Consider the following 27,910-nt stretch of genomic DNA (forward strand, 5'->3'; position numbering starts at 1 on the left):
TTGGCTTTTAGGGGATGTTTCCTCTTTTTTTCGAAAATGAGGCAAATTCTTTCAGGCTTGTAGCCTTTGATGGGTAAGACTATATTTAATAAAACTTACATATTTGGAATCAACTTCATAAGCCAATTTTTTTTTATAATCTATTGGTATAAAAATTCTGTTTTTCAGAGTTTTGGTCAATATTGAGCCGGGTTGCTTCTTGCTTACAGTTTGTCATGACCCACAGCTTTGATACTAATATACAGTAATGAAAACTCGTACCTTGCCCATGAGAAGCTTTTGGTTGAGCTCTGAACTCGGCGTCTCCTCTAAGCCCGGGTTCCGACGCGTAGATCGTACTGCAACACCATAGGTGGGAACGCAATTTTGCTTCGTTGCATACGCAGCTTAGATACCAATATTGGTATCTAAGCTGTGCTGCCAGTTTCTTGTCTCCGGCCGCTAGCATCGCTACCGCGCACTTTGTCCCAAAAATAAGTCGAATTTTCATTACTGTATTGATATCTAAGCTGTGGTTATAACGGACTGTTTAAAATGTGATTACTCCAATGTCCTGCCCGACCTCATGCAAGCCTTGTTGTGTCTGCGGATGTGCAGTGCGTTTCTCGTTATCTCAGGAAATGTTTCCGTTTAGATTAAATGAACGCTTCATATTCCATTTAATAGAAAGTAGTCTTCACTTCATATAGCTGAAGTTTTCTTTTTACCCACTACCACTTAACTGTGATTATACACTAATACCCCACCTAATCATATTCTGTTATAGCAGGAGAATTCTCTTTTTAGATCATAGGAATGCTTCTTTTTCTGTGTAATAGAAAGTAGCCTTTACTCCCAATATTGCAAGTTTTTTTTCTAAATCTAACAAGACTCGGGAATTGCGAGAACAGCGGTCATGCAAACTCTTTTAGATTGCTTAAAGGGATTTTTAGGGCTTTTCAAGAGACGATTTCCACCAAAATGAAGGTATCTACTGGGATTTATCCATATAAGAATGACTTCGGAGATTCCAGATTGGAATGAATACTATCTGAGCCCAAGCTTGGGATCGCCAAATGTGAAGAATATCATTGATTCCTTTGACTGACTTCCAGGATCTGTAGTTTAAACTTTTTCGTTGTCTGAGTGACGAATTCCCTCTTTCTCAGTTGATGTTAAATTTATAAATTTAGCACATTTTTTACAAAATTATGCGAGAGAGAGAATTATGGTTTTTCTTTGTACGGGGAGAAAGGTCAAAACACGGAAAAAATTTATTTAATGCCTCTGTGCATTTTAGAACTGAGTAGTTCTCACTATAAGTTCTATCATTATCTTAGCTCTATGACTGTATACCTTGTTTCTACTGCCCTAGGAATGACGCATGGACGGATAATAATAAATAGACAAAGACATGACTATTAACAAATGAACTAACGTCATTTTATACAATCCTAGTAAAGGGGGGGGGGATTAATGCCAGAATTGCCTCTCACTCAATTGGACTATCTGTCTTGGCTTTTTCTACAATTAGCCATGACTTGATGCCCACAACTATTCCATTTTAATTCGAAAATCAACAAACTCGGTCTATTTCGGTGAGAGGCTTCTTATCTCTTTCGATGCCTGAGCCTTGACTAAGTTCGATGAGTCTACCCATAATATAAGTCTCTTCGGATTAATTTCCTAGGAAGGGAATTCTCCATACCCTCTATTACAGGTATGATGCTTAAGTACCCGAAACTAGTGATGCCCATGCAATGGCGGTGTGTATGTTATGAAGCTTCAGGGGCATTGTAACTGGGGATGAGATGAGAGGCTTTAAATTCTAGATAAACCCGTCCAGATTAGTAGGACCCTTCTGAAAATAATATAAAAAAAACTTCGTTTTCTTAAAGAGTTAAAGAGGCTGCGTCCCAAAGTCGGACCTTAAAACGTACAGGAATTAGAAGAGGCAGTTGGGGGGCTGCCGCCCCCAAACCCCCAGCTTTTAAAGACTCTTTTGTACAGGTTTTTTGTTTTTTTTGCTAACCCCCCGCTCTTGGCTTCGGAAAGGCCCTCTTTTAATTAAAAAATAATTGAAATGAATGAATAATGGAATAACTTCGAAAAATGTTAAACACACGAGGACAGGAGAACCATTGCGCCGAAACTAGTAATTAGTAACAATGAAGTCCCCCCACAAAAAAAACCTGTACAAAAGAGTCTTTAAAAGCTGGGGGTTTGGGGGCGGCAGCCTCCCAACTGCCTCTTCTAATTCCTGTACGTTTTAAGGTTCGACTTTGGGACGCAGCCTCTTTAACTCTTTAAGAAAACGAAGTTTTTTTTATATTATTTCTGTACGTTTTTCTACAATCCATGGTGGATGTAATTTAATAATTCCTGTACTCCTCGTAGAGGAATTAGGAGAGGAAGTTGGGTGGCTGCCGCCCCCCAACCCTCCCGCTTTTAAATCATTGTATAAAATAGAAAAAAAAATAGATAGAATGACCGATATGTTTCTTTTGCTCATAAGAAGCTAATATTCTGTTATCTCTCAAATGATAAGCTGTCCAGGTGTTATCAAAATTTTTTTGATGTTGTGAAAAAAAACCTCCCGTAAGGGACTTGAACCCTTGACCCGAGGATTAAAAGTCTCACGCTCTACCAACTGAGCTAATAACTTGCATGTGTGTGAATATAACTTCTCAATAGCTTTTAAAAATTTCAAATTAACATGGGCTCTTATGGAGAGAAATCTGTTAATTAAATAGCTAATGGGTGGTTTCTGGAAAACAGGGAAGGAGTTATCGGATCGAGCTGAAATTTCGCGGATAAGCTCCTGGGCCGTAGGGGACCTTAACTTGTGAATTTCAGCCCAATCGGACAACGTTAAAAGGGGTGGGGGGGGGGGTTGGAGGGTCGAAACTTTCGGGGGGTTAAGATTTTCCTACGAAACTTTCATGGGCACTTACTCGGAGAATTCCGCATCGAATGAGTCTTCGTACACCCAGATCCGATGTCGGATGTGACCTGTAGGCGTCTAGAAAAAAAAAGTAAATGAATTTTAAGTGGCTATGCGTGGTTTCTGGAAAACAGGGAAGGAGTTATCGGATCAAGCTGAAATTTCGCGGATAAGCTCCTGGGCCCTAGGGGACCTTAACTTGTGAATTTCAGCCCGATCGGACAACGTTAAAGGGGGGCTTGGGTTGACAGGTCGAAACTTTCGGCCAGATTTTCCCCATGAAGAAAAAGTTGGAGGGGGATGAAATTTTGCAGGTTTCTTAGTTGGAGCTCGGGCTACGAAATGCATCCCTCCCCATCCGTCTGCGACCACTGGAACCGAAGATCGCTTAACATTGTTGTGTGTCGCCTCTTTATAGAGGCACGAGTGTGCCTCCTTGAAATCCGTTAATTTAAATAGCTAATGGGTGGTTTCTGGAAAACAGGGAAGGAGTTATCGGATCAAGCTGAAATTTCGCGGATAAGCTCCTGGGCCGTAGGGGACCTTAACTTGTGAATTTCAGCCCGATCGGACAACGTTAAAAGGGGTGGGGGGGGGGGGGTTGGAGGGTCGAAACTTTCGGGGGGTTAAGATTTTCCTACGAAACTTTCATGGGCAGTTACTCGGAGAATTCCGCATCGAATGAGTCTTCGTTCACCCAGATCCGATGTCGGATGTGACCTGTAGGCGTCTAGAAAAAAAAAGTAAATGAATTTTAAGTGGCTATGCGTGGTTTCTGGAAAACAGGGAAGGAGTTATCGGATCAAGCTTAAATTTCGCGGATAAGCTCCTGGACCCTAGGGGACCTTAACTTGTGAATTTCAGCCCGATCGGACAACGTTAAAGGGGGGCTTGGGTTGACAGGTCGAAACTTTCGGCCAGATTTTCCCCATGAAGAAAAAGTTAGAGGGGGATGAAATTTTGCAGGTTTCTTAGTTGGAGCTCGGGCTACGAAATGCATCCCTCCCCATCCGTCTGCGACCACTGGAACCGAAGATCGCTTAACATTGTCGTGTGTCGCCTCTTTATAGAGGCACGAGTGTGCCTCCTTGATGTGATCCTCGCAAATTCAATGAAAGGTTTCTTGTCACAAGGGTAGATTGCATTAATCCTGGATAATATCGGTCCATCGTCTGGAGCAATGGCTCCCTACGATGTTTTTTTTTTAAACCTTATGAAGTTGCTACACTTTTTTCCTAAAAAGTGTTGCTTTTACTTTTATTGCTGAATGTAAACCAAAATTAAACGAAAAAGGAAAAAACAGAAGAAAGAATATTTCTTATCTCATTTTCCTTACGTTCTCCTAAAAATTCGTGAGAAGTTAAAAAAAAAATTGGTTGACTTTATATGCCAGAAGTGTAGTAACGTGTTTGAATTGATCGTTCTAAGTTGGGTGCAAATCACTCTTATCAAAACTCAAGTTTAATTGTTTAAGTCTCGTAGCAACTAGTAAAATCCATTTTTATGATTTTTTTTTACATTTCTTGAGGGGGTGGGGGTCAAACTTTTTAAGCATGGCCATTTCATTGTTTAAGAATAGAGGTGCACAAATTCTAGGCCATTAGGATGACTAGGAAGTTCTTCTGAGGAGTAATGTGTTGCTTAAATACGCGTGATGTAGGTTCAAATGTATATTGCAGTCAATTACCCGCTGGCCAAATATTTCTAGAGAGAGAGGGAATCCCTCAACTGCTCTAAAAGTGAATTTTTCTTGTCGCTTTTTTGTGGGTATTATTTAAGAGCTGAATAATCATGGCAACCATTTAAATTATTTGAAATCCCCTTTGTTCTTCCTCCTGAATTATATGGTTAAAAGTACATTTTTTTTTTCAAAGGATTATGGTACTGACTAAGCCCTGTGTGTTCACTGTTGTTCATACATTAAAAAAAGTCCATTTTAACAAGTTAGGAAACTCCGTAAGTGTCCGTATTTTGACGTATAAGACCGCTTTTTGGGCTGAAAAGCCCTGCATTTGAGAAATTGACCGCGACTGGTCTTTTAGGAAGGTTTGCTTGTGCAGTTTTAACTTGAGATGGATTAATGGCTGCAATGCACCTTTTTGTTCATTTTTTTTCCATCTATGCTTACTTTTATTTACTTAGATTTCAACCCATCCTAGCTCAGGTATTGATTTTAATGGCAAACCAATCTACTGTATTACTGCAAATAGCCTAATTCAAAATTGGTTGGATTAGATTAGTTTAGTAAAATTACAAATTTTATGATAAGTGAATATATGTAAAGAAATAAGATTTACTTGCACTTGGCGGCCTCAATTATAACACTTGCATAACCTTTAAATCAATAATACTGAGGGGAAAAAGTAAATAAAAATCAGGAAAATAGATAAACTATATTCTGGTTGAATAATATATAAACAAATAAATAACGCAAAAGAAATTACTTCCCTTCTCTAAATTTTGATTGATCGTTCGTTGATTTTTATGTCTTATTGTCTTGCGTCGCATGAAAGTTGTCCCACTATTGCGTGAAGATTGTTGCTGGATACTTTTTTTCGTTTTTTTTCTTTTGGTGCTGATTTTCACTCAAATGACCCTTTAAATTTTAGTTAAGAAAAATATTTCTCTCAGAACGATCTTTAGTTGTGAAGAGAACATATCTTTACGTTTGATAGAGCCTATTGAAAAAGCAGCACAATTAATGTGCTCTGTTCAACACGATCTAGGCAGCGAAATTAAGTTTTTGAAAAAAAAAATCTTGTATCTTTAAAACTAACTAAATAATCGTTAAAACTATAGAATCTGTAGAATCTATAGATTTTATAGAATCTATAGGATCTTTAAAACTAACTCCAGGTTGTCATTCTATTCAAGGCATTTCCCTGATTTATTTTTCTGTTATTTTTTTGTTTTCTGTCTTCTTCTTGTCTTTTCCTCTTTCTCTTTTTTCCTTTCTTCCTTCATCAGTTGAGTTTCTTCTGTATTGAGTAGCGTAATATGAATGTGGTTTTAATTAGCCGATGGCGATAACCTCGCTTGTCCTTCCAAGCTTATTGCCTTTCTTGGCAGGCAAATGGCGAATAGTGTTTGTTTTCTTTTTTAATAACTGTATATCTCATATCTCATTTAAAACTAACAAAAAAGAACGATTTTTAGCTTATCGTGATAGATAAATACATCGGGAATTTTCCGTCTGTAAAAGGATTGCCGTCGGGATTTCCGTTAGAGGGATTTCAGTCGGGATTGCAGGATATTGAGCTTTAAAGCTCAGTAAGAATACAAAAACTGATAGCAATAATTGAATGTGCCCTTTTGAACGCGGGCCCCCTATCATTGTGGAAAACTCTGACCCGTGAGTTGCAAACATGCCTTCGGCAATTGCACTTATTATTTCTCTAAATTAAATATGTTATTACCAATGAAAGGTGAGAAGGTGGGGTCCAAGGTTAATTTCATATGAAAAAAAAATAGTTTAATTTCTTATGTATTGATTTAATTTTGTCTAAAGGCAATACAGACAGTAGACAAGTGTACCCATTCTGGCGTGTAACCTTATATTAATTACATAAAAAAACTAGTTTTTTTAACTGAAAGTAAGGAGCGACATTAAAACTTAAAACGAACAGAAATTACTCCGTATATGAAATGGATTGTCCCCTCCGCAATCCCTCGCTCTTTACGCTAAAGCTTTTAATTGTTTTAAAAAGCCGAATTGTGGCAAAGAGTCAAACTTTAGCGTAAAGAGCAAAGGATTGCGGAGGGGACAATCCATTTCATATACGGAGTAATTTCTGTTCGTTTTAAGTTTTAATGTCGCTCCTTACTTTCAGTTGAAAAAACTAGTTTTTTTTATGTAATTTCTGAACGTTTTTGAATTAATGCATGTTTCATTTTGACTCTCCACACGTAAATTATTAAAATGAAATTTGCATATTAATTCCTATTTTGGCTAAATGGCTTTCTCTTAGTTTTGATCAGACGATTTTGAGAAATAAGGGATGGGGAAGGAGGCCTAGTTGCCATGCAATTTTTCGGTTACATAAAAAGGCAACTATTAATTTTAATTTTTAACGAATTTTTTTATTAGCAAAATATATACGTAACTTTAGAATTAACTTACGTAACAGACTTTTATATTCTTTAATTTTTATTATGTATATGAGGGGGTCTGTACCCTGGTTAATACCTCGTTCTTTACACTAAATCGTAAGTTTTGTCCCAATTCTTTAAGAATGACCCCTGAATCAGAAAGGCCGTAGAATAAATAGTTGAAATTACTAAAAATATTATAGCATAAAGAGCGAGGTATTTATCTCCTCCTAAATACCTCACTCTTTATGCTAAAGTATTTTTAAAGCCCCTCATATGCGTAATAATCTCTGTTCGTTTTAAGTTTCAATGCTACTCTTTTCTTTCAATTGAAAAAAACTTTTCCATGATTATTTTTTCATTGTTTTTTTTTTATAGTAATTTTAGAAAATCCTGCGCCCTTTTCATTGAATTTCTGTTCAACCATGATATATTTCTCCAAGGAACGATCCTCCCACATAGTCCCCTCCCCTCAACCCCACCCCCAAAACCAAAAAAAATCCCCTGAAAAAGACTGTACACTTCCCAATAACCATTATTATATGTAAACACTGGTCGAAGTTTGTAACTTGCAGCCCCTCCCCCAGGGACTGTGGCGGAGTAAGTCATTCCCAAAGACATAGTTATTAAGGTTTTTGACTATGCGGAACAAAATGGCTATCTCAAAATTTTGATCTGTCGACTTTGGAGAAAAATGAGCGTGGGAGGGGGCCTAGGTGCCCTCCAATTTTTTCGGTCACTTAAAAAGGGCACTAGAACTTTTCATTTCCGTTAGAATGAGCCCTCTTGCGACATTCTAGGACCACTTGGTCGATGTGATAACCCCTGGAAAAAAAACAAAAACAAATTAACACGCACCCGTGATTTGTCTTCTGGCAAAAAATACGAAAATCCACATTTTTGTAGATAGTGGTAATAGAGCTTGAAAATTTTGCTATAGGGTTCTCTGATACGCCGAATGCGATGGTGTGATTTTCGTTAAGATTCTGTGACTTTTAGGGGGTGTTTTTCCCTATTTTCTAAAATAAGGTAAATTTTTCAGGCTCGTAACTTTTGATGACAAAGACTAAATTTGATGAAACTTATATATTTAAAATCAGCATAAAAATCTGATTCTTTTGATGTATATTTTAGCATCAAAATTCCGTTTTTTAGAGTTTCGTTTACTATTGAGCCGGGTCGCTCCTTACTACAGTTCGTTACCACGAACTGTTTGATATGTTTATTAATATTATATTAATATTAATATTAATTTATTACTATAATATTAATATTATAATAAATTAATATATATTAATATTAATATTAATTATATTAATATTAATAATATTAATATGATATAATTAATATTATATTAATATTACCTTAATATGATATGTACTGCTAAAGGATGATTTGCATCCTTTTATTTATTCGTTATTATCAACATCGGTAAGCCTTGTGGCTTGTCAAGAAAAATGTTTTGTTTATTGTTATTAAAAAGTATGTGTAGAAAATTATTGCTATACTAAAAGTTTGTCGCAATGGTTGCCTTTACATTTCTTTCTTTTTTTCAAAATGCATTTAACATATTCAACATTTTTAGCTGTTACAATCACCTTGTGTGCCAAAAGGAACATTTGTTATAAAAAAAATATCGCTAAAAGCCATTTCTTATGCTTTTATTTTGAATCTGGGAAATATTTGGACATGACCCATCGAATTTATAATGAAAATTTGCTTTTTATGGACGTTAATAAGGATAAATTCATTAACCCTTTTTTTTCTTACATCCAGTGATATAGGACTTTTTCAGGATATGAAGTGTGCATGCGACAGATAAGCTATTTCGTTGTATGAATGTCATTAATTGTCAATACTGAAGCTGCTTTTTGATAGTGTTTATTATTTAGGACTTTTGTATCCTATCTGCATTTGGCTATAGTGCTTATGGTAAAGTGACGTGAGTGATATTGTAATTACGATTCAAAATGCAGCAGCAGCCCTTGTTGACATGGTTGCCACTGGCATCACTTGGCGCTCAGTACATTCCAGTGCAAGCGAGTGCTCCAATGCCTGATTTATCACGTGTTCAATATTTTTTACCTGAAAATAGTGCTTTATATGCAAACAATATGTTGTTACGTCTCCAGCTTGCAAACCAACTGGCAAGCTCCCCAGCTAATCGTTGTCTGCCCTTGCCGTTGAATTGTAAGGTAATACCCTGTTTCAGTTGCCTAGCTTTGTGTTTAAGACCTGAACTTGTGTTTTCCTTTGTGTCGACTGTCAGTAGTATTAGGCTGATGTTAAAGGCCGTTTCAGGGTAGGGATTAGGGCGGACCCCCCCCCCCCCGAAATCCGACTATTAAAAAGGTAATAAAAATGTGCAAAAACACATTTTTGATGCGTTAAAAAATTATAACACCCTTTCCCTCTTCCAAACGAAAACCCTGGATATGGCCCTGTTCAGGTTATACATACTTAATAGTTTCAGTGAAACATAGGGTGGCCTTAGCCGTAAGACTAAAATTATTTTCCTGCAGAGTTGACAGCCAATCTCTCCAGAGTTAACCGTTTCTAAAGCAATCATTTCCTTCAGCTATGCTCAAATTTTAGGCCCCCAGCCGACTAGTGAAAAGGGGTTGCTTTTCAAGCTCAAAATTCCACTCAGCTAGGAAATATCTGGGCCTACGAAAGAGAATAAAAAAACTACAACGTTGAAGCTCATGAGAACTATTGAATTTCAAAAATCCTTAGCTCGTCCTAGCTGACTGGTTAACGAGCTAGACTTCAGACCCTTTGTCCGTGAGGACAGGGGCTCGAGTCCTGGTGTCGCTGGTTATTTGGTTTGAACGCGGTCAGTGGTATAACTGTGCAAGCTCAGCCAGAGTTGAACCAGCTCTAAATGGATACCTGAAGAAATCTAGGGAAGGTAAACAAGAAGAGCTTGCGAAAGTACGGGATGGCTGCCCCCACCCCCTATCGCACTTCCTGGCTGAAGGGCCATGAAGCCGAGAGTATCGCCGGTAGGGATTGTAAAATCTAGTGCCGTGTTTTTCTATCGTTTTTTTTTTTGCATAATGGCAGTACCGGCAGACGTGTTTGTAGGCGGTTATACGCGGCCAATATCGAGAGGCATTATGATTTCAACTCTGTTGGGAGGCTTTCGATTTAGTTTATGGATCAATGTTGATTATTCTATTTCTTTTTTCTTTTTTCTTAATGCTTGGAATGCAAAATTAGAATAATTTTTTTTTTTTTTTAATGTTGTGTCGTTTTTGCCACGAGAGCCAAAAAAAGGGTTGAAAACTGAAGCTGTTCTTATGCTTTATTTAGAATTATTATGCTATTGAATTTGATTTGACGCATCATAGAACTGATGATTGACTCTCGGAGCCAGGTGCTCCCCTGCAGATGAACAGTGGTATAGTGTTCTAATAAAGGAAAAAAAATTGATTAAATTACACAAATAATAATTTGTGTGCGACGTCTGGTTTTTATGGCAGTTGGTATCTACCAAGTGACATATAGCGATCGCAAATTCTGTCGGTCGGTCTACTTGTCTTCTGTCCCGGTTTTGCTACTTTAGGCACTTCCAGGTAAACTAGGACGATGAAATTTGGCAGGCGTATCAGGAACCAAACTGTATTAAATTAGAAATTGTCATTTTTCCGATTCGACCATGTGGGGGGGGGGGGAGTGGGGGACGGTTAAATCGAAAAAATTAGAAAAATGAGGTATTTTTAACTTACGAACGGGTGATCGGATCTTAATGAAATTTGATGTTTGGAAGGATATCGTGTCTCACAGCTCTTATTTTAAATTTCGACTGGTTCTGGTGACATTGGTGGGATTTGGGGGGGGGGGTGGAGGAAACCTAAAATCTTGGAGAACGCTTAGAGTGGAGGGATCAGGATGAAACTTAGTGGGAAAATAAGCACAAGTTCTAGATACGTGATTAACATAACTGGAACGGATCCGCTCTCTTTGGGGGAGTTGGGGGGAGGGTTAATTCTGAAAAATTAGAAAAAAGGAGGTATTTTTAACTTACGAAGGAGTGATCGGATCTTAATGAAATTTGATATTTGGAAGGACATCGTGTCTCGGAGCTCTTATTTTAAATCCTGACCGGATCTGATGACAGGGGGGGGGCCTAAAATTTTGGAAAACGCTTAGAATGGTGGGATCGGGATGAAACGTGGCGGGAAAAATAAGCACAGATCCTAGATACGTGATTGACATAACTGGAACGGATCCGCTCTCTTTGGTGGAATTGGGGTGGGGGAGGGGTAATTCTGAAAAATTAGAAAGAATGAGGTATTTGTAACTTACGAAAGGGTGGTCAGATCTTAATAAAATTTACATTTAAAAGGATCTTGTGCTTTAGAGCTCTTACTCTAAATCCCGACCAGATCCGGTGACACTGGGGGGACTTGGAGGGGGGAACCGGAAATCTTGGAAAACGTGAAAATTCAGGTATCTTTGTCTTACGAATGGGTGATCGGATCTTAATGAAACTTAATATATAGAAATATTTCATGTCTCAGATGCTACATTTTCAACTCGAATCGGATCTGGGGGGGGGGTAGGGGTGGAAGGGGGAAAAGAGAAATTTTGGAAACTGGAAATCTTGGAAAACGCTTAGGCCTAGAGTGGAGAGATTGGGATGAAACCTGATGGGAAGAATAATCACAAGTTCTAGATACGTGATTGACGTAATTGGAATGAATCCGCCCTCTTTGAGGGAGTTCGGGGGGGGGATGCTAATTCGGAAAAATTAGAAAAATTGAGATATTTTTAACTTCAGCACGGTTGACCGGATCTTAACGAAATTTGACATTTAGAAGGAACTCATGTCGCAGAGCTCTTATTTTAAATCCCGACTAGATCTGGTGTCATTAGGGGGAGTTGGAAGGGGAAACCGGAAATCTTGGAAAAGGCTTAGAGTGGAGAGACCGGGATGAAACTTGGTGGGTAGAATATGCAAATGTCGTAGATAAATGATTGACGTAACCGGAATCGATCCGCTCTCTTTGGGGCACTTAGGGGGTCCAGTGCTTTGACGAGTTTGGTGTTTCTGGACGTGCTAGGACAATGAAAATTGGTAGGCGTGTCAGGGACTAGCACAAATTGACTTGATAAAGTCGTTTTCCCAGATTCAACCATCTGGGGGGCTGAAGGGAGAGGAAAAATTAGAAAAAATGAGGTTTTTTTTACTTACGAGTGGGTGATCGGATCTTAATGAATCCAGATATTTAAAAGGACCTCGTGCCTCAGAGCTCTTATCTTAAATCCCGACCGGCATTAAGCCTCTGATTTTCTTTTAAATCAATCTATTGATTCCTAGAATTTTGCTAGAGCTCCTTCCATATAAACTCTTGGCTCTTCCAGCCTCGTCACAAGTGCCGTATGAGCTCTTAGCTCTCGTTTCTTTATAGATTTCGTAGATTTAAGTTTTTCTATTGCATCTTAGCTCAGTTTAAGGTTTTATTGTGTCTGAACTTTCGACAAAATTTTTGAGCAGCTAGTCAACCTGTCACGCATATTGCTAATTGGTTTAAAGTTTAAAGAACTTTTAGGCTAAGGAAGTGTATTCTTTTGCCTCTCTTTCTCCGCGTGCAAAAATTCTGAGTACGGTCCTGTATCAATTGACCACGTTTAAACTGCAGGTTATTTTCTAACTTTGGGTCTTTCAAATGGGATATTTTTGTTTCTTTTCTTACTCAGAAATACATGGATTGAATCTTTGACGTTTCTAAGATGCGTCTTGAAGCCTTAGTAGAGTAAGACCCCTTTTCTACAAGATCGAATGATGTCTAGGCCACCAATTGCGTCATCTGACAAAGAACGGATACGCTCCTATTGCTTCAAATGCAATGATAACTTCTATCGTACCGACCAAACAACATATGACAGTGTAAAAGGAAATGTAGCTTTTATATGGCTCATAGTTTGCTCAGTAAAGAATTCAAACGTCAGTTAAGAGGAGGGGCGTTCTAGTGCATGTAACATCTCACGCAATGTTCCCACTTAATCTTCTTTAAACAAATTTTCATTAAAGATAAGAATACTGGGGGAATATCATGCCTCGCCCAAAGCAAACAGAGCAACTTCGTGCTTTGTTTCTGACAACGCAGTTAATTGGCTAAATATAAAGTCGAAATTATTGGATAACTGAAAATGAGTGAATGACTTATCATCGTCAACGTCACAATGTTACCTTAGTAAACTAATTTATGTCTCCCATGTATTGTATTACTGTATTGTTTTCATGTATTTTTTTTTTTTTGCTAAAAGTTAGGTACTATAAACTTGTAGGAGGGCTCACTCGATCGCAAGTTAAAATTTTTATTGACGGAACTAGTGAACGGGGGGAAACCTCCCACTCTTGCAATGCATCATTTGCCCCTTATGCCCCAACTTCCTGTTGTCCCTAAACCCAGCATGGCATCAAATCAGTATTTTAAGACATTTATTTTAATCAAAATTAGTGTAAGATCCGAGTATATGTCTATGGGGCTGACATAATGAGTCCAGTCCCAGGATTAAATGCGCTGAAGTGTGCAAACAGCCGAGATAAGAATATAAAAAATCTGTTATTTCATGAATTTTCACGAGGCCCGTTTGGTTTTCATTCGGTGAATTTGGTTGGTATTAAGTTTTGTTTCTTCATTTGTAGTACTTTTTGCTCATTCTAGGTGTAAGGTTTTATTTAAGCTTCTGCTCATTTATTATTTAATTATTATTATTTCTGCTCATTATCATTTATTATTTTATCATTTATTATCATTTATTATTTATCATTTTATCATTTATCATTATTATTTATTATCATTTATCATTACTTTATCATACATAATAATATATACATATCATAATAATATAATTTATAATAATATAGAATTATAATAATATAAATTTATCATAATAATATATACATATTATTTTATCATTTATCATTTATTTATTTATTTAAGCTTCTGCTCATTTATCTGCTTTATTTAAGTTTCTGCTCATTTAAAATTTCCTCTATATTTATCATGGAAAAACTTTTGTAGTCAATAAATTGAAATAGGAATAACATTTGCAGCGCTGCTGCTTGTGTTTTTTCTTCGTGGTCGTTGGTCTGTAGTTCAATAAGAGATAGAGAGGGAAGTATGGAGCTTCTACCGGCATGGGAATCGTGAAGCGAAAAAGAGAAGCTCTTCTGGAGTTTTAAAATTTACAGAATTTTTTAAGAAAAAATGAAAACAATTCTACGCCATCATCTAGTACAAACTGGAGGTAAAACCTGGATATGAAAGTATATTATTTGATGTCATGTAATGTCTGATTTCTCAAGACCTAAGATCAAATATTTTGCATCTCTTATACATTTCTGGAAGTAAACTTGAAACGTTCGATCTGTATATCCTTAACTCTGATTTTTTTAATGTACTTTTTTTTGGTCAAATTGTAATGAATGTGGAGGAGCTAGTTTTTTAAATTCTTTTCATCAGGCCATCTACCAGAAGGGGTGGTTAAATCCTAGCTAAACTTAGTAGAATATAAGGGTTTTTACCTGAGCTGATCTTCAAAGAGGGGAAGTCGTCTCCATTTTATCATCATGGAATCCTCCAGAGAACATTGGCTGAAATAAACATGTTGTGGTTTTGCTTCTTTGGGCCAGTAGCTAATCTTATTTTTTTGGGAAGCGGCGTGGGGGGTGGAATGGATTATTTTAATCCGGTTTGTTTGCAAATTTAGTTGTCCGATTTGAACACAATCGGGTACAAAGTGAAAGTTATATGCATGATATGTCTTTTCAGGGTCCAAACGAGATTCAGCCTTTGCAAAAATGGGGATAGGGCTTTCAATTCTTTTCGCCATGGCATCTCCCTGATTAGATTGTTAAATACCAGTCAAAGTTCATAAGAGGTTACTTTAATGTCTTAGTTTTGCTTTTAGGATAAGATATTAATTTAATATCTAAGAGGGGATATTACGGGGGGAGGACTTAAATTATAATTCTCAGGGTAAATGTCAAAATGAGGTACTGTATCTTGACCATTCGTTCTCAGAATTAATAGCTAATGTCCGAGATACCCCTTGCCAAAGATTAGGATCGATTTGACCTGTTGGAGAGGATTCTCATTTCTTGTCACAATCACGTTTACTAGAAGGGAAAGTCGTATCCCAGCCCAGCTTTGTGGGAACTAAGGGCTACGCTCGTAGTTTGTTCATCTTCTGAGTATATACTTGTTTTGTTTTATGTGAGAAGGGGTAAGGAGGAAAGTTGTCGAATTTATTTACTAGGTGGGCGGGCAGAATTCATTCAACAACACCTTGTTAACTACCACAGCTATGGTTTCGAGCGTCCCTGCTCGATTCAATCTATGTGATTTAAGGGCTATAGAAGGGCTATAGAAGGTTAAAAATTTTACTTAGGGATTTGAGCATCCCCTATTTCTATCTAATTCCGCCTTTGATAACTTATGCTTTTGAGTTTTGATTTTGCAACATTTAGGCTTTTAAAAAGGCTATTACAAGGGAAAGTAAATCCTTCAGTAATTTTGTAAATTTTTTAACCATGAATCAATCAAAAAAGAAAGGAAAGAATATGTGGAAAGTTTGCACCCCTATAGCATTTTAACGTTTCACTTAAAATGCTAAAGGCAACCGTGACTTAGCCAACTTGTCTTAACAGTAGAATTTATTAAGTATCATGGAAGTTTTGTTTTCTACCATAGCAACTAAAAGCAACTAACTGAAAATGTTATTTCATGCAACATTTTATATTCTTTAAAGTACTATCAGCTGACATTCATCTCATCAAATTTCAAAAAGCTTTTATTTTTTCAAAGACATCTTGATGGAACAGAAGTAATTGATTGAGTGTTATTGATATACCTTACATCTTTAATGAAGATGGAAAGACGTTTTTGAAGTTTTGAGACTTGTTGAGACAGGGTAAAGGAGAAAAAAAGTTTCGAAATATATCAGAACTTACATGGACTAGAATCCAGGCCATTCTAGTTCTGATACATTTCGAGACTACATTTTCTATAGGTCTAAGGGTTTCTATTTGTGACAGTCCTTGATAGTTAAAAAAATGTAAAATATATTTTAATTGACGCATTTAAGAAACTAATATAAATAGTTTTTTTTCATTTCTTTCTTTGCTTTTGTTTTGCATTCACATTGATGAACAGACAAGAAAGTACCATCGTTGTTGTTTTTTTTACTTCCCAGGAGTTTACAATTTGAATCTTAAATTTTTACTTCTGCATTAAAGCTATTATTTAGTGTTATTCACAGTATGTATTCCAGGTTGACTTGCCATGCTTTGGTGGTGAAAAAAGAAAACCATTGGATGACACTGACATCAGTCGAGAGACTAAGAAGGTAAGGACTGTGGTTTAAATGCTGCAAGCACCATATTTGAATAACTGTTTAAGTACAAAATCAAAGTACTGTGTTTTTTTTATTAACAGTTTTTGTGGGGTAGTTAGATGCCCGTGTATTTTGATAATATCCATAACTCTCAGCCAATCATTTATCTTTGCCTCTGAACATTATTTTGTGACGTTACGCAACGGGCGCCTTATGCCTGAAGCTCAGAATGTGTTTTGTATCATTATACACTCAGTAGATCAGACTCAACACAATAGCTTTGATTAAGCAAAGAGTAAGGTAAAGGCTGGATAAACTAAAACAGTGACGAATTTTGTATTTAGTTTCTGTAGGTCTACCCTCTTTGTCAGTAGTATGCCAAAGATGGTTTAACTGTAGCCCTATCCCTAGATTCCGTGGGAGCCCTATCCCGTTATCCGGACAACATTCAGCAACTGTTTGATACGTCTTGGAGAATATTTTCTAAGATATGCAGGTGTTAATTACGTAATTTTAGTCGAGGGCGACGCAATCTTGCGTAGCATACTAGACTCCAGGGGGCCAGTGGGGAACTCCGCTTGTAACTGAGCATGACATACACGTTGGTGCTACGTAATGGCGAGGGGGTACATGTGGGATGTGACGCAATATTGCACGTGGGTGTTACTTAATAGCGGTTCACATATCGGTGTTACATAATACTTTAAGAGATTTTTCTTCGGGATTTCTTTTTCTCAAGGCGTTTTCCTCTTTAAAGGTGTTCTTTTTCTTCAGGATTTCTTTTTCTTTCAAGGCATTTTCTTCTTTTTAAAGTTTCATTTTTCTTTCAGTATGCTTTTCCCAGGGAAGCTTTATATTCCAATAATTTTTGTCACCATTAGGATTCGAAAGGACATTTCCATGCAGTGGAACTATGCCTTGGACATCTGGACCAACAAGTCTTTCTAATATTTTGATTAGACTAAACATTCTAAATGATAACATATTGCAAGCAAGGAGAATCCCATGCTCGCACATATTAGAATGATTAAATTGATCGCGTGTTTCCAATCCTTTCCACATGAGAGCGAAACCGTCCCAATCCTATTGGCCTTTACTTCATTAGATACACCTGCCTATTACAATGCCGTTAATTTTCTAACGTGATCTAGATAGCTTGAGCTAATTAGGAGATGTTACATAGTATTGGTTTCAGATATTTCAGTACGTTTTGATTACATATCGAAGATTCATCCTGGAAAAAGTAATCTAAAAAATTAAGGCTATTATTGTACGTACAACATCTATTAATGAGAAAAAATCAAAAGCATTAATAAAACACAGGAAGAGCAGATAAAACTCAACACACGAAAAAGTAAAATGCGAAAAAGCTTATATAGAATAAAATATAGGCAAAAAGAACCATGAAATCACATAAAAAGCAGTTAAAACTCAGCAAATTGAAAAACAAAAAGTGAAAAAACATGATATAGGATAAAATATAAGCCAAAACAAGCGCAAATTAAAGAAAGGTGGGGGTCTTTGTAACCAATTCGAAAGGGGAAGGGCTGTTATTAGAGGTATATTCAAGCCATATTAAGGATTATTTCTGACAGGTCTTAATGAAAATGCCACGTTTCTTTGTGCCAAGACTATGCATATTCACGCCACTGTACCAATTTATGGCTAGGTTACCCAAGCAAGCATTCCACAGGGGGGGGGGGTCTGCTATTAGAGATAAATTTAAACCATATTAAGAGTTATTTATGAGAGGTCTTAATGAAAGTGCCACGTTTCTTTGAGACAAGACTATGCATATTCACGCCACCGTGACAATATATGGCTGAACCAACCCCATGTGAGCATTTCTAACGGAATCTCCTAACATCCAATTGCACCGAGGCCTAGAAACTATTTCCAATGGGACCCTTGCGAGTCATTTCAGCGGGGCCCCCGTAGCATTCAATTACAACAGGTGCCCCCTAACAACCAATTCCAGAGGGGGAGGTTTGTTATTAGAGATAAGTTTAAACCAAATTAAGAGTTATTTCCTAAAGGTTTTAATGGAAATGCTACGTTTCTTTGAACCATGGCTATGCATATTCATGCCACCGTGAAAATATGTGGTTAGCTCACCCTAGGAAGTAATTTCAGAGGGGATGGGTTGTTATTAGAGATAAATCTAAACCTTATTAAGAGTTATTTCTGAGAGATCATAATGAAAATGCCTCATTTCTTAGACTGGATCTTAGATTTCAGTCCCCCACTGCTGAAAAATTCTTTTAACACCCCCATCTTAACTTTAAGCTGTAGAACCTGTTAGTCCAAGCAATTTATGTCACCGTGTTACACTTTGGATGGTACACGGTCCCCCCACCACCCCTAAACGTGATGGTCTCCATGGTACCTCACGACGCTGTGACAATATGTGGCTCCCCCTGACAACCCTATGATACGTATTATCATTCACTAGACATCTTCCAGATATTTTCTTAATAAGAATATTCTTAAAGTCCATTGATCCGTGTTTTTGCAAGCCACCCTCCCCCCAAAATGATAGCCTCCATGGCAATTCATGCCACCTTGCCACACTATTACTGACCCTTTGGTACCCCTTTTTCACTTTTTAGACACTTTGCACATATTTTCATGTTAAAAACACGAACCAATACATTGGTTCGTGTTTTTTTGCAAGCCAATTCTCCGTGATACACCATGACATTTTACGGCACTGTTCCAGACCGTGACTGGCCCTTTGGCACGCTTTGGTACCCCTTCATCGTTCCTAAGGCTTTTTCAAATATTTTCAATATTTTTTCAACCCTCTCTGGAATTCCTTGCTTGGGTGGGCTAACCACATACTGTCATGGTGGCGTGAATATACACAACCATGTTTCAAGGAAACTGTAGCATTTCGATTAAACCCTCTCAGAAATAACTCTTAATTGGTTAAAATTTATCTCTAATAACAAACCTCCCCCTCTTGAGTTGGTTGCTAGGGGCTCCCTTTGGAATTGGATGTTAGGAGGCCCCACTGGAATTGCTCGCTATGGTCCTACTGGATTTGGTTTCTAGCCCCTCGGTAGAATTGGATGTTAGGGGATCCCGCTAGAAATGCTCGCTAAGGGGTGGGTCAGCCTCGTATTGTCACGGTGGGGCGAATGTGCATTGTCTTGGCTCAAAGAAACGTGGAATTTTCATTAAGACTTCTCAGAAGTAACTCTTAATTTGGTTTAAATTTGTTTTTAAAACAAACCTCCACTCTCTTTTGGAATTGGTTGCTAGGACCCCCGTTGGAATTGGATGTTACTGGCTCCGCTGGAATCGCTTGCTGGGATCCCATTTGGAATGGCTTTTAGGCCCGGGCGCGGGAATCACTCGCTAGAGGGTGGGTCAGCCACATTGTTGGCGTGAATATGCATAGTTTTGGCTCAAAGAAACGGGTATTTTCGTTAAGACCTCTCAGAATCAACTTTTAATATGGTTCAATTTTATCTCTAATAACAACCCTCCCCCTCTGGAATTGTTTGCTAGGCTGGGCTTGGCACATATTTTCACGGTGGGTTGAATATGCATAGTCTTGGCTCAAAGAAACAAGGCGTTTTTATTAAGGCCTCTGAGAAATAACTCTTAATATGCCTTAAATTTACTTGTAATAATAACCCTCCCCCTCTGGAATTGGTTGATTTGACCCATGCCTTTCTTTATTTTGTGCTAGTTTTTGCATAAATTTTATCCTATATCAAGGTTTTTCACGTTTTGTTTTTCCATTTGATGAGTATTAACTGTTTTCTGTGATTTCATGTTTTTGATTATGTTTTATCCTTTATAAGCTTGTTCTCTGTTTTTGTCCGTTTGTTGAGTTTTAACTGCTCTTTCTGTGTTTAATTAATGTTTTTGAATTTGTTTTTATTCACAGAAGCTATGTGTACAATAATTGTCTCAATTCTTAAGATTACTTTTTCCAGAATGAATCTTCAATTTATAATCATTTACGTAATGAAATATCTAAAACCAATGCTATGCAACATCAACTACTTAACTCAAACTGTCTAGATCATTTTAGAAAATTAATAGTATTGTAATAGGCAGGAGTATATAATGAAATGAAAATCAGTAGGATTGGGATTCTTGTGCTCTCATGTGGAAAGAACTGGAATCATGCGATCAATTTAACCATTCTGGTATGCTTGAACAGGGGATTATCCCTGCGTGCAATAGATTATCATGTTCAATGTACTAGGCCGAATCAAATATTAGAAAGACTTGTTGGTCCAGATGTCCAAGGCACAGTTGCGCTGGATGGAAATACCTTTCGAATCCTAATGGGGACAAAAATCATTAGAATATAAAGGTTCCCTGAGAATAACGTATTGAAAGGAAAATAAAATCTCAAAAAGAAAAAGAAACGCCTTGAAAGAAAAATAAAATCCCAAAGAAACAAAGTGCCGTGAAAGAAAAAAACGCCTTGAAAGAAGAAAAAACCTCTTGACAGAAAAAGAAATCCCTGAGAAAAAAATCTCTTCAAGCATGATGTAACACCGATGTGCTTACCATCATTACATAACATCCGACGTTTGTGCTGTAGTAACACCCCACATGTGTGCTGTCATTACGTAACACCCCCGGGTGTACCACCATTACGTAACACCATTACGTAACATTTCGTCACATCCCACATGTGCCCCCCGTCATTACGTAATACACGTGTGCTTCGTGCTTAGTTACAGGCGGGGCTCCCCAGGGGCCCCTTGAAGTCTAGCATGTCTCGCAAGATTGCGTCACCCTCAACTCCAATTCCGTAATTAACTCCTGCATCTCTTAGAAAACATTCCCTATGACGTAACAAACACATACTGGCTGTCGTCGGAATGACGGGGTAGGGCTCTCGTGGAATCCAAGGATAGGGCTTTCGTAGAATCCAGGATAGGCCTCCCATTAAAACCATTTTGTCCAACGGGAATCTGATTGAAACTTGATGGGGAAGTCTTTTTTGGAAGGGGGATAAGGGGTCTTCCAAATTTGTGTTGGAGCCAAGGGAGCAAAATATTTTTTCTGGTCTTTATAACTTTTTTTCTTTTCATGCGTGTGGCTCTACAGGCTCTACAGGCTCTCTATCTGGTTAGCTGCTTTTTTTCAAACAAGAACTTCGACCAAAAGCAGAAATTCCGAAATCCAAAACTTGCGTTGGTTAGCTAATACAGAAAATGTAAAAAGATGGAATCAAACCTATTGTTTTAGGCATTAAATGACCCCAAAGCCCCATTTTTGTTTCTTATTATGTAATCCACGCTAATCAGTAATAATTTTTTTCTCCAGGATACTATTCAAGATCTTCATTCGGACCGGGTATCTTTCGGGAGTGAGTTCCATTATTGGAAACAGTCATCAAGTGTGCATTTAACATAGTTTTTAGGGCAAACTCGAATCCCTTTTCCTCCAGGGCAAGCCCTTGTTCCTGATAACTTGAGCGTAAAGATTCGAGTATTGGCATTTGCATACTATATCTTTGCTTTTTCAAGCTTTTGCTAATCTTTGCTTTTCATTTTTTTGTGAGTGCTGACCTTACGACGTTTTGAAGGCATGAACTGTCTCAGAATCTCGAAATTCCCCGAAACTAAGTGCTTACCCTTAGAATAAAGTTATCCTTGCTAAGTATGCTAGATACGAAATAATTCTTTTCTTATCAGAAATAAAGGACTATTCCTGACATTCCAGGTAATTCATCGTGAGGTCTTATGCTTTGAAAGGCTAGGTGAAATGGATTATAAGACAGTATTTTTACTTGGGACAAAAAATAAAAAGCTTTTTTCAAGGCTTTTCAATTCGAAGCACTAGAGACAGAATTGATTGCATCTAGAGCTGCCTTAGATCAAAATCCAGCATAGAATAAGTGGAAGAAAATGGGAGGAATAAACAAAAGTCAACAGTCAAGTAAAACTTTTGGAAACTTCTTCGTTTGATTACTCTTAAAAATATGGAAGTTTTTGGATAATTTTAGGTTGGGTTCAACTGAATTCTAGACATCAGAACTTGTGTGCTGAATTGAGAAACTTTTTCTTAACAATTCTGAAAATAGTTCTAGGAAGCTTAGAATATTCTAGGCATTCCTAGTCGTCCTTAAGTCGTCTATCACAAAAGCTTTTCAACTCCGTATTATATATCTCCTAATTTATTTTTTATTGCACTGTTTCGTAAAATTTAAATAAGTCAACACTTCGCTTTATTTTCTTTCGTTTCGCAAAATATCTTCTACGTTTCATCCTAGATACTCGTATTTTAACATTGCTGGTTTCGCTGATCCCACAGAAAGTTTAACGTCGCTCGTCCTGATATTTCTTTAGAAAACTTTCATATGGCCTCAATATTTGGCTATTAAGGCTAAGCATTTCTTGGGCTCACGCACTAAGTCAGCTCTGTTTTTATGGCACTTGGTATTTACCAAGTGACATATAGCGATCGCAACTTCTGTCGGTCTGTCGGTCCCGGTTTTGCTAGTTTGGGCACTTCCAGATAAGCTAGGACGATGAAATTAGGCAGGCCTATCAGGGACCAGACTACATTAAATTAGAAATAATCGTTTCCTTTATTAGACCATCTGGGAGGGAGTTGGGTGGGTTAATTCGGAAAAATTAAAAAAAAGAGGTATTTTCAACTTACGAACGGCTGACAGGCTCTTAATCAAATTTGATATTTAGAAGAATATCATGGTCCAGAGCTCTTATTTTAGATCCTGACCGGATCAGGTGACATTGGGGGGAGTTGGAGGGGGAAACCAGAAATCTTGGAAAACGCTTAGAGTGGAGAGATCGGGATGAAACTGGGTCAGAAAAATAAGCACAAGTCCTAGGTACGTGATTGACATAACTGGAACAGATTCTCTCTGGAACAGGGAGTTGGGGGGGGGGGGTAATTCGGAAAAATTAGAAAAAATGAGGGATTTTTTTACTTACGAGCGAGTGATCGGATCTCGTACCTCAGAGCTCTTATTTTAAATTCCGACCGAATCCAGTGACATTATGGGGAGTTAGGGAGGGGGAAGCGGAAATATTTGAAAATGTTTAAAGTGGAGAGATCGTAATGAAACTTGGTGGGAAGAATAAGCACAAGTCCTAGGTACCTGATTGATATAACCGGACCGGATCTTCTCTCTTTGGGGGAGTTGGGTGGGACCTAATTCGGTAATTCGCAAAAATTAGAAAAATAGAAAAAATTAGGTATTTTTAATTTACGAACGGGTGATTGGATCCTAATGAAATTTGATATTTAGAAGGATCTTGTGTCTCAGAGCTCTTGTTTTAATTCCTAGAGGAGAGGTCGTGATGATACTTGGTGGGAAGAATAGGCACAACTTCTAGATACGTGATTGACATAACCAGACCGGATTGGCTCTCTTTTGACGAGTTGGGAGGGGGGTTTAATTAAAAAAAATTAAGAAATTTGGTATTTTAACTTACGAACGGGTGGTCAGATCGTAATGAAATTTGATATTTAGAAGGACCTCGTGCCTCAGAGCTCTTGTTTTAAATCCTGTCTGGATTTGGTAACATGAGGGGAGTTGGAGGGGGAAACTGGAAATCTTGGAAAACGCTTAGAGTGTCGAGATCGGGATGAAACTTGGTGGGAAGAATAGGCACAAGTCCTAGATACCTGATTGACATAACCAGACCGGATTGGCTCTCTTTGGGAGAGTTGGGGGGGGGGTAACTCAGAAAAGTTGAAAAATGAGGTATTTTTAACTCACGAACGGGTGATCAGATCTTAATGACATTTGATATTTAGAAGGACCTCGTCTCACAGAGCTCTTATTTTAGATCCCGACCATATCCGGTAACATTGGGAGAGTTAGAGGGGAAACCAGAAATCTTGGAAAACGTGAAAATTGAGGTAAGACAAAGTGCATCAAAATTATCCATATAAAAGGGATGGAACACAACCCTGCTTATCTCCTGATTTAATAAGAAACCAGCTGCTAACCTCATTCCCTACCTTAACCACAGCTGTTATATTCTCGTACATAGCACAAATCACTTTCAGTCTTACCCGTCAAAAGTTAAAAGCCTGTGAAATTTGCCTGATTTTTGAAAAAGGAGGAAACACCCCTAAAAGTCGTAGAATTTTTATGAAAATCACACCATAAAAGTTGAAAAATTTGAAAAAAAGTTGAGTTGAAAAATTCAACTCAACCACGTAAGGATCCTTGCCTCACAGAGGTCGGGGGAGCATGACGGTCCCAAGTCCGCAAATGAGGAGGGTTGGGCTGTGGGCTTGCAACCCACACCCGGGACCTTGAGGGGCAACCCTCAGGGGAAAAACAACTGCAACTGAAACGTCTACAACAGCCTCGGATCCATCACCTCCCCAGATAACGACCCCTGCATGCCCCCGGAACCGATTTTTGACTGCGAAACAGAATCTAAAGTTGGGTTTTTGGAACGTGAGAACGATGAACCAGTTATCCAAGACAGAGCAAGTTCTTAAAGAGATGAGACAATACCTCATCGATATACTCGTTCTCAGTGAAATAAGGTGGACTGGAAATGGATTAGAGAAGTTCAGTGATGGATATGTCATGGCATTTAGTGGTCACCCTTCCGTCCACCGCACTGGTGTAGGACTTCTGATGTCGCCACTTGCACAAAAAGCAATGACAAACTGGAACCCAGATAACGAACATATAATGACAGCTCGCTTCGTATCAAATCACACAAAAATGACCATCATCGCATGCTACGCTCCAACAAACGAAGCTGATGAAGAGTTGAGTTGTGAGAAAGAGTCAAAGTTTAGCGTAAAGAGCGAGGCGTTGTGGAGGGGACAACCCCGTTCATGTTCGGAATAATTTCTGTTCGTTCTAAGTTTTAATATCGCTCCTTACTTTCAGTTGAAAAAACTTGTTTTGTTTTTTTATTTAATACCATACAAGGATGATATTTTCGCTAAAGCTCTTTTATCAAAAGGGTCGAACGCTTGCTCATAATCCATAAAAATGAGGACTAAAGGCCCTCAGTTGAAGACCAAAGGTTAGTGAGGACCAAAGGTTGATAACTCAAGCTTTTCTCAATTCTTAACCTAAGAGTGAAAATCTGGTCAACATATCCTCAACCCTTTCTAAAACCGCACTGTTCTTCACTTATCACTTTGTCTACAGCATCAGTCAGTTTAAAAAGTATCATGTTTCTACTGAGTTTGCTACCTACGGAGACCAGGCTAATGCCTCGATAATTACCACACTCGCTCTTATCACCTTTCTAATTCAGTGGTTCAATTAAGGTTTTCCTAAAATGGCTAGGTAATTCCCCTTTTTCCTCATATTCATAATCTTTTTTCAACATTTAATCATTTTTCAATTAAAATCAAGTTGCCATCAAGCCATGGATCAATATGGGACAAAGCCAAGACAGAGAGTCGGAGTGATAGGTAAAGCTGGCATAAGCCTTTTTCTGGATTGTGGAAAAATGATGTCATTTTCGCTTGCTGATAGATCCATCCATCCTAGGGCGGAACTAAGCTAGAGAGCCATAGCACTAAGGGATGATCGAGATTTTTGGTTTGACTCGTGAAGAAGAATGTCGATTGGATTTGTATGTAAAGGGGGGGGGGGGGACTGAATTTGTATGGAAAAAGTTTTGCCAAAGTGCTCTAAAAAATAGTCGTTGGAAAAAAGGCCAGAAAATCCCATAGAATAAAAAAAAAACGTCCACCGATGTAGTTGTTTTGCAAACCTTCTCAAATCAAGTTTTATGGATGGGGAAAAAACCTGACATAATGTATCAATGCCAGAGACTAACTAACAATTCGGCGATGGTTAAAGAGACATTTGCTGTAAAGGTAAAAAAAAAAGGATGCAGCACTAGACCCTTAAAGTCCAAACTGGCGGTATTGATCTCCATTTCAGGGCGTTTCAGCCAGGAAGTGCAATGGGGGCTGGGGTCCAGTCATCCTGTGCTTTCGGACACCCTTCCTGCTTACCTTCTAAGGTTTCTCTAGGTTCCCATCTAGAGCTGGGTCGACTCCAGCTGAGCTTACAGAGTCACACCATTTACCCCGTGTCAAACCAAATAACTGGCCACACCAGGAATCGAACCCTCGCCCTTCGGAGAAAGGATTTCAAAGCCAGGGTGCCAGCCACTCTTCTGGGACAACATTAGACACTTGCTGTACACCTACAGCAAATACCGCACCTGACTGTGCTCAACTTATACGAAATTATTAAACCTAATTAATGGTAAAGCTTTTGATTTAAAGAGCAAAGGTGTAGGAATTCCTAATTGGTCACTTTGAAACCATGAAACAACGGAGTCTTGTTCAATAGTTCAGTAGTCCTGCATTTGTCGTATATGGAAATATGCTAGTTTTGAAAAAGGTTAGCAAGTTGTCAGTTTGAATATATTTTTAGTAGTTTTTGTACTGCTGTAGTCGACTTTGGTTGTTATACAGGGGTTTTCTGATCCCTCAAATATCTCAGAAACATAAAGAAAAAAAAATCGGGTTTTATCAATATGCAATAAAGTCTTTGACTGTCTCCCACGAACAGATTGTATTTCCGTATTCAATCTCGGTCTTCTACTTTTTATGGCACTTGGTATTAACCAAGTGACATATAGCAATCGCAAATTCTGTCGGTCTGTCTGTCTGTCGGGCTATTTTAGGCTATTAACTCTGAAAAATTTAAAAAATGAGGTATTTTAACTTACGAACGGGTGATCAGATCTCAATGAAATTTGATATTTAGAAGGATATCGCGTCTCAAAGCTCTTCTTTTAAATCCCAACCGGATCTGGTGACATTGGGGGAGTTTGGGAGGGCCTAAAATCATGGAAAACACTTAGATTTGAGGGGTCGAGATGAAACTTGGTGGGAAAAATAAACAGAAGTCTTAGATACGTGATTTACATAATTGGAACGGATCCACACCTTCGGATGGGGGGGGGGTATTCTGAAAAATCAGAATAAATGACGTATTTTTAACTTACGAAGGAGTGATGGAATCTTCATGGAACTTCATATTTAGAAGGACCTCGTAACTCAGATCTCTTATTTTAAATCTCAACCAGATCCAGCGATATTTGGGGAGGGGGGCAGTTGGGGGGACCGGAAATCTTAGAAAATACTTAAAGCGGAGAGATCAGGATGAAACAGGGTGGGAAAAATAAAAACCTGTCTAAGATACGTGAGTGACATAAACCGGACCGGATCTGCTCTCTTTTATAGAGTTGGGGGGGGGAGTAATTCGGAAAAATGAGGTATTTGTAACTTACGAAAGGGTGACCAGATCTTAATGAAATTTGATATTTAGAAGGATTTTGTGCTTTAAAGCTCTAATTTTAAATTCCGACCAGATCCTGTGACATTGGGGGGAGTTGGAGGGGAAACCAGAATTCTTGGAAAACGTAAAAATTGGGGTATCTTTATCCTATGAATAGGTGATCGGATCTTAATGAAATTTGATATTTGGAAGGAATTCATGTCTCAAAGGTCTTATTTAAAATCCCGACCAGATGTTTTGACATTGGGGGGGGGGGAGATGGAGGTGGAAATCTTAGAAAACACTTGCAATAGAGGAAT

General features: G+C 38.1%; 1 protein-coding gene across 5 annotated transcripts in view; it reads left to right on the top strand.

Annotated features, from left to right (window-relative positions):
* LOC136033886 (pseudouridylate synthase RPUSD2-like) overlaps window positions 1-27,910 on the top strand; it is a 231,750-nt gene that overhangs the window by 16,876 nt on the left and 186,964 nt on the right. For 3 of the 5 annotated variants that reach the window (XM_065714871.1, XM_065714870.1, XM_065714872.1), the window contains exons 2-3: window positions 8,905-9,207; window positions 16,301-16,375. In XM_065714871.1, coding sequence (XP_065570943.1) covers window positions 8,983-9,207; window positions 16,301-16,375 — 300 coding nt within the window. In that variant the 5' untranslated portion in view covers window positions 8,905-8,982. Of the gene's footprint in view, window positions 1-8,904; window positions 9,208-16,300; window positions 16,376-24,156; window positions 24,230-27,910 lie in introns of those variants that run through there. The other 2 variants (XM_065714874.1, XM_065714873.1) reach the window with 2 other exon arrangements.

Source organism: Artemia franciscana, chromosome 12 (assembly GCF_032884065.1).
Source record: "Artemia franciscana chromosome 12, ASM3288406v1, whole genome shotgun sequence".
Classification (NCBI taxonomy): Eukaryota; Metazoa; Arthropoda; class Branchiopoda; order Anostraca; family Artemiidae; genus Artemia; species Artemia franciscana.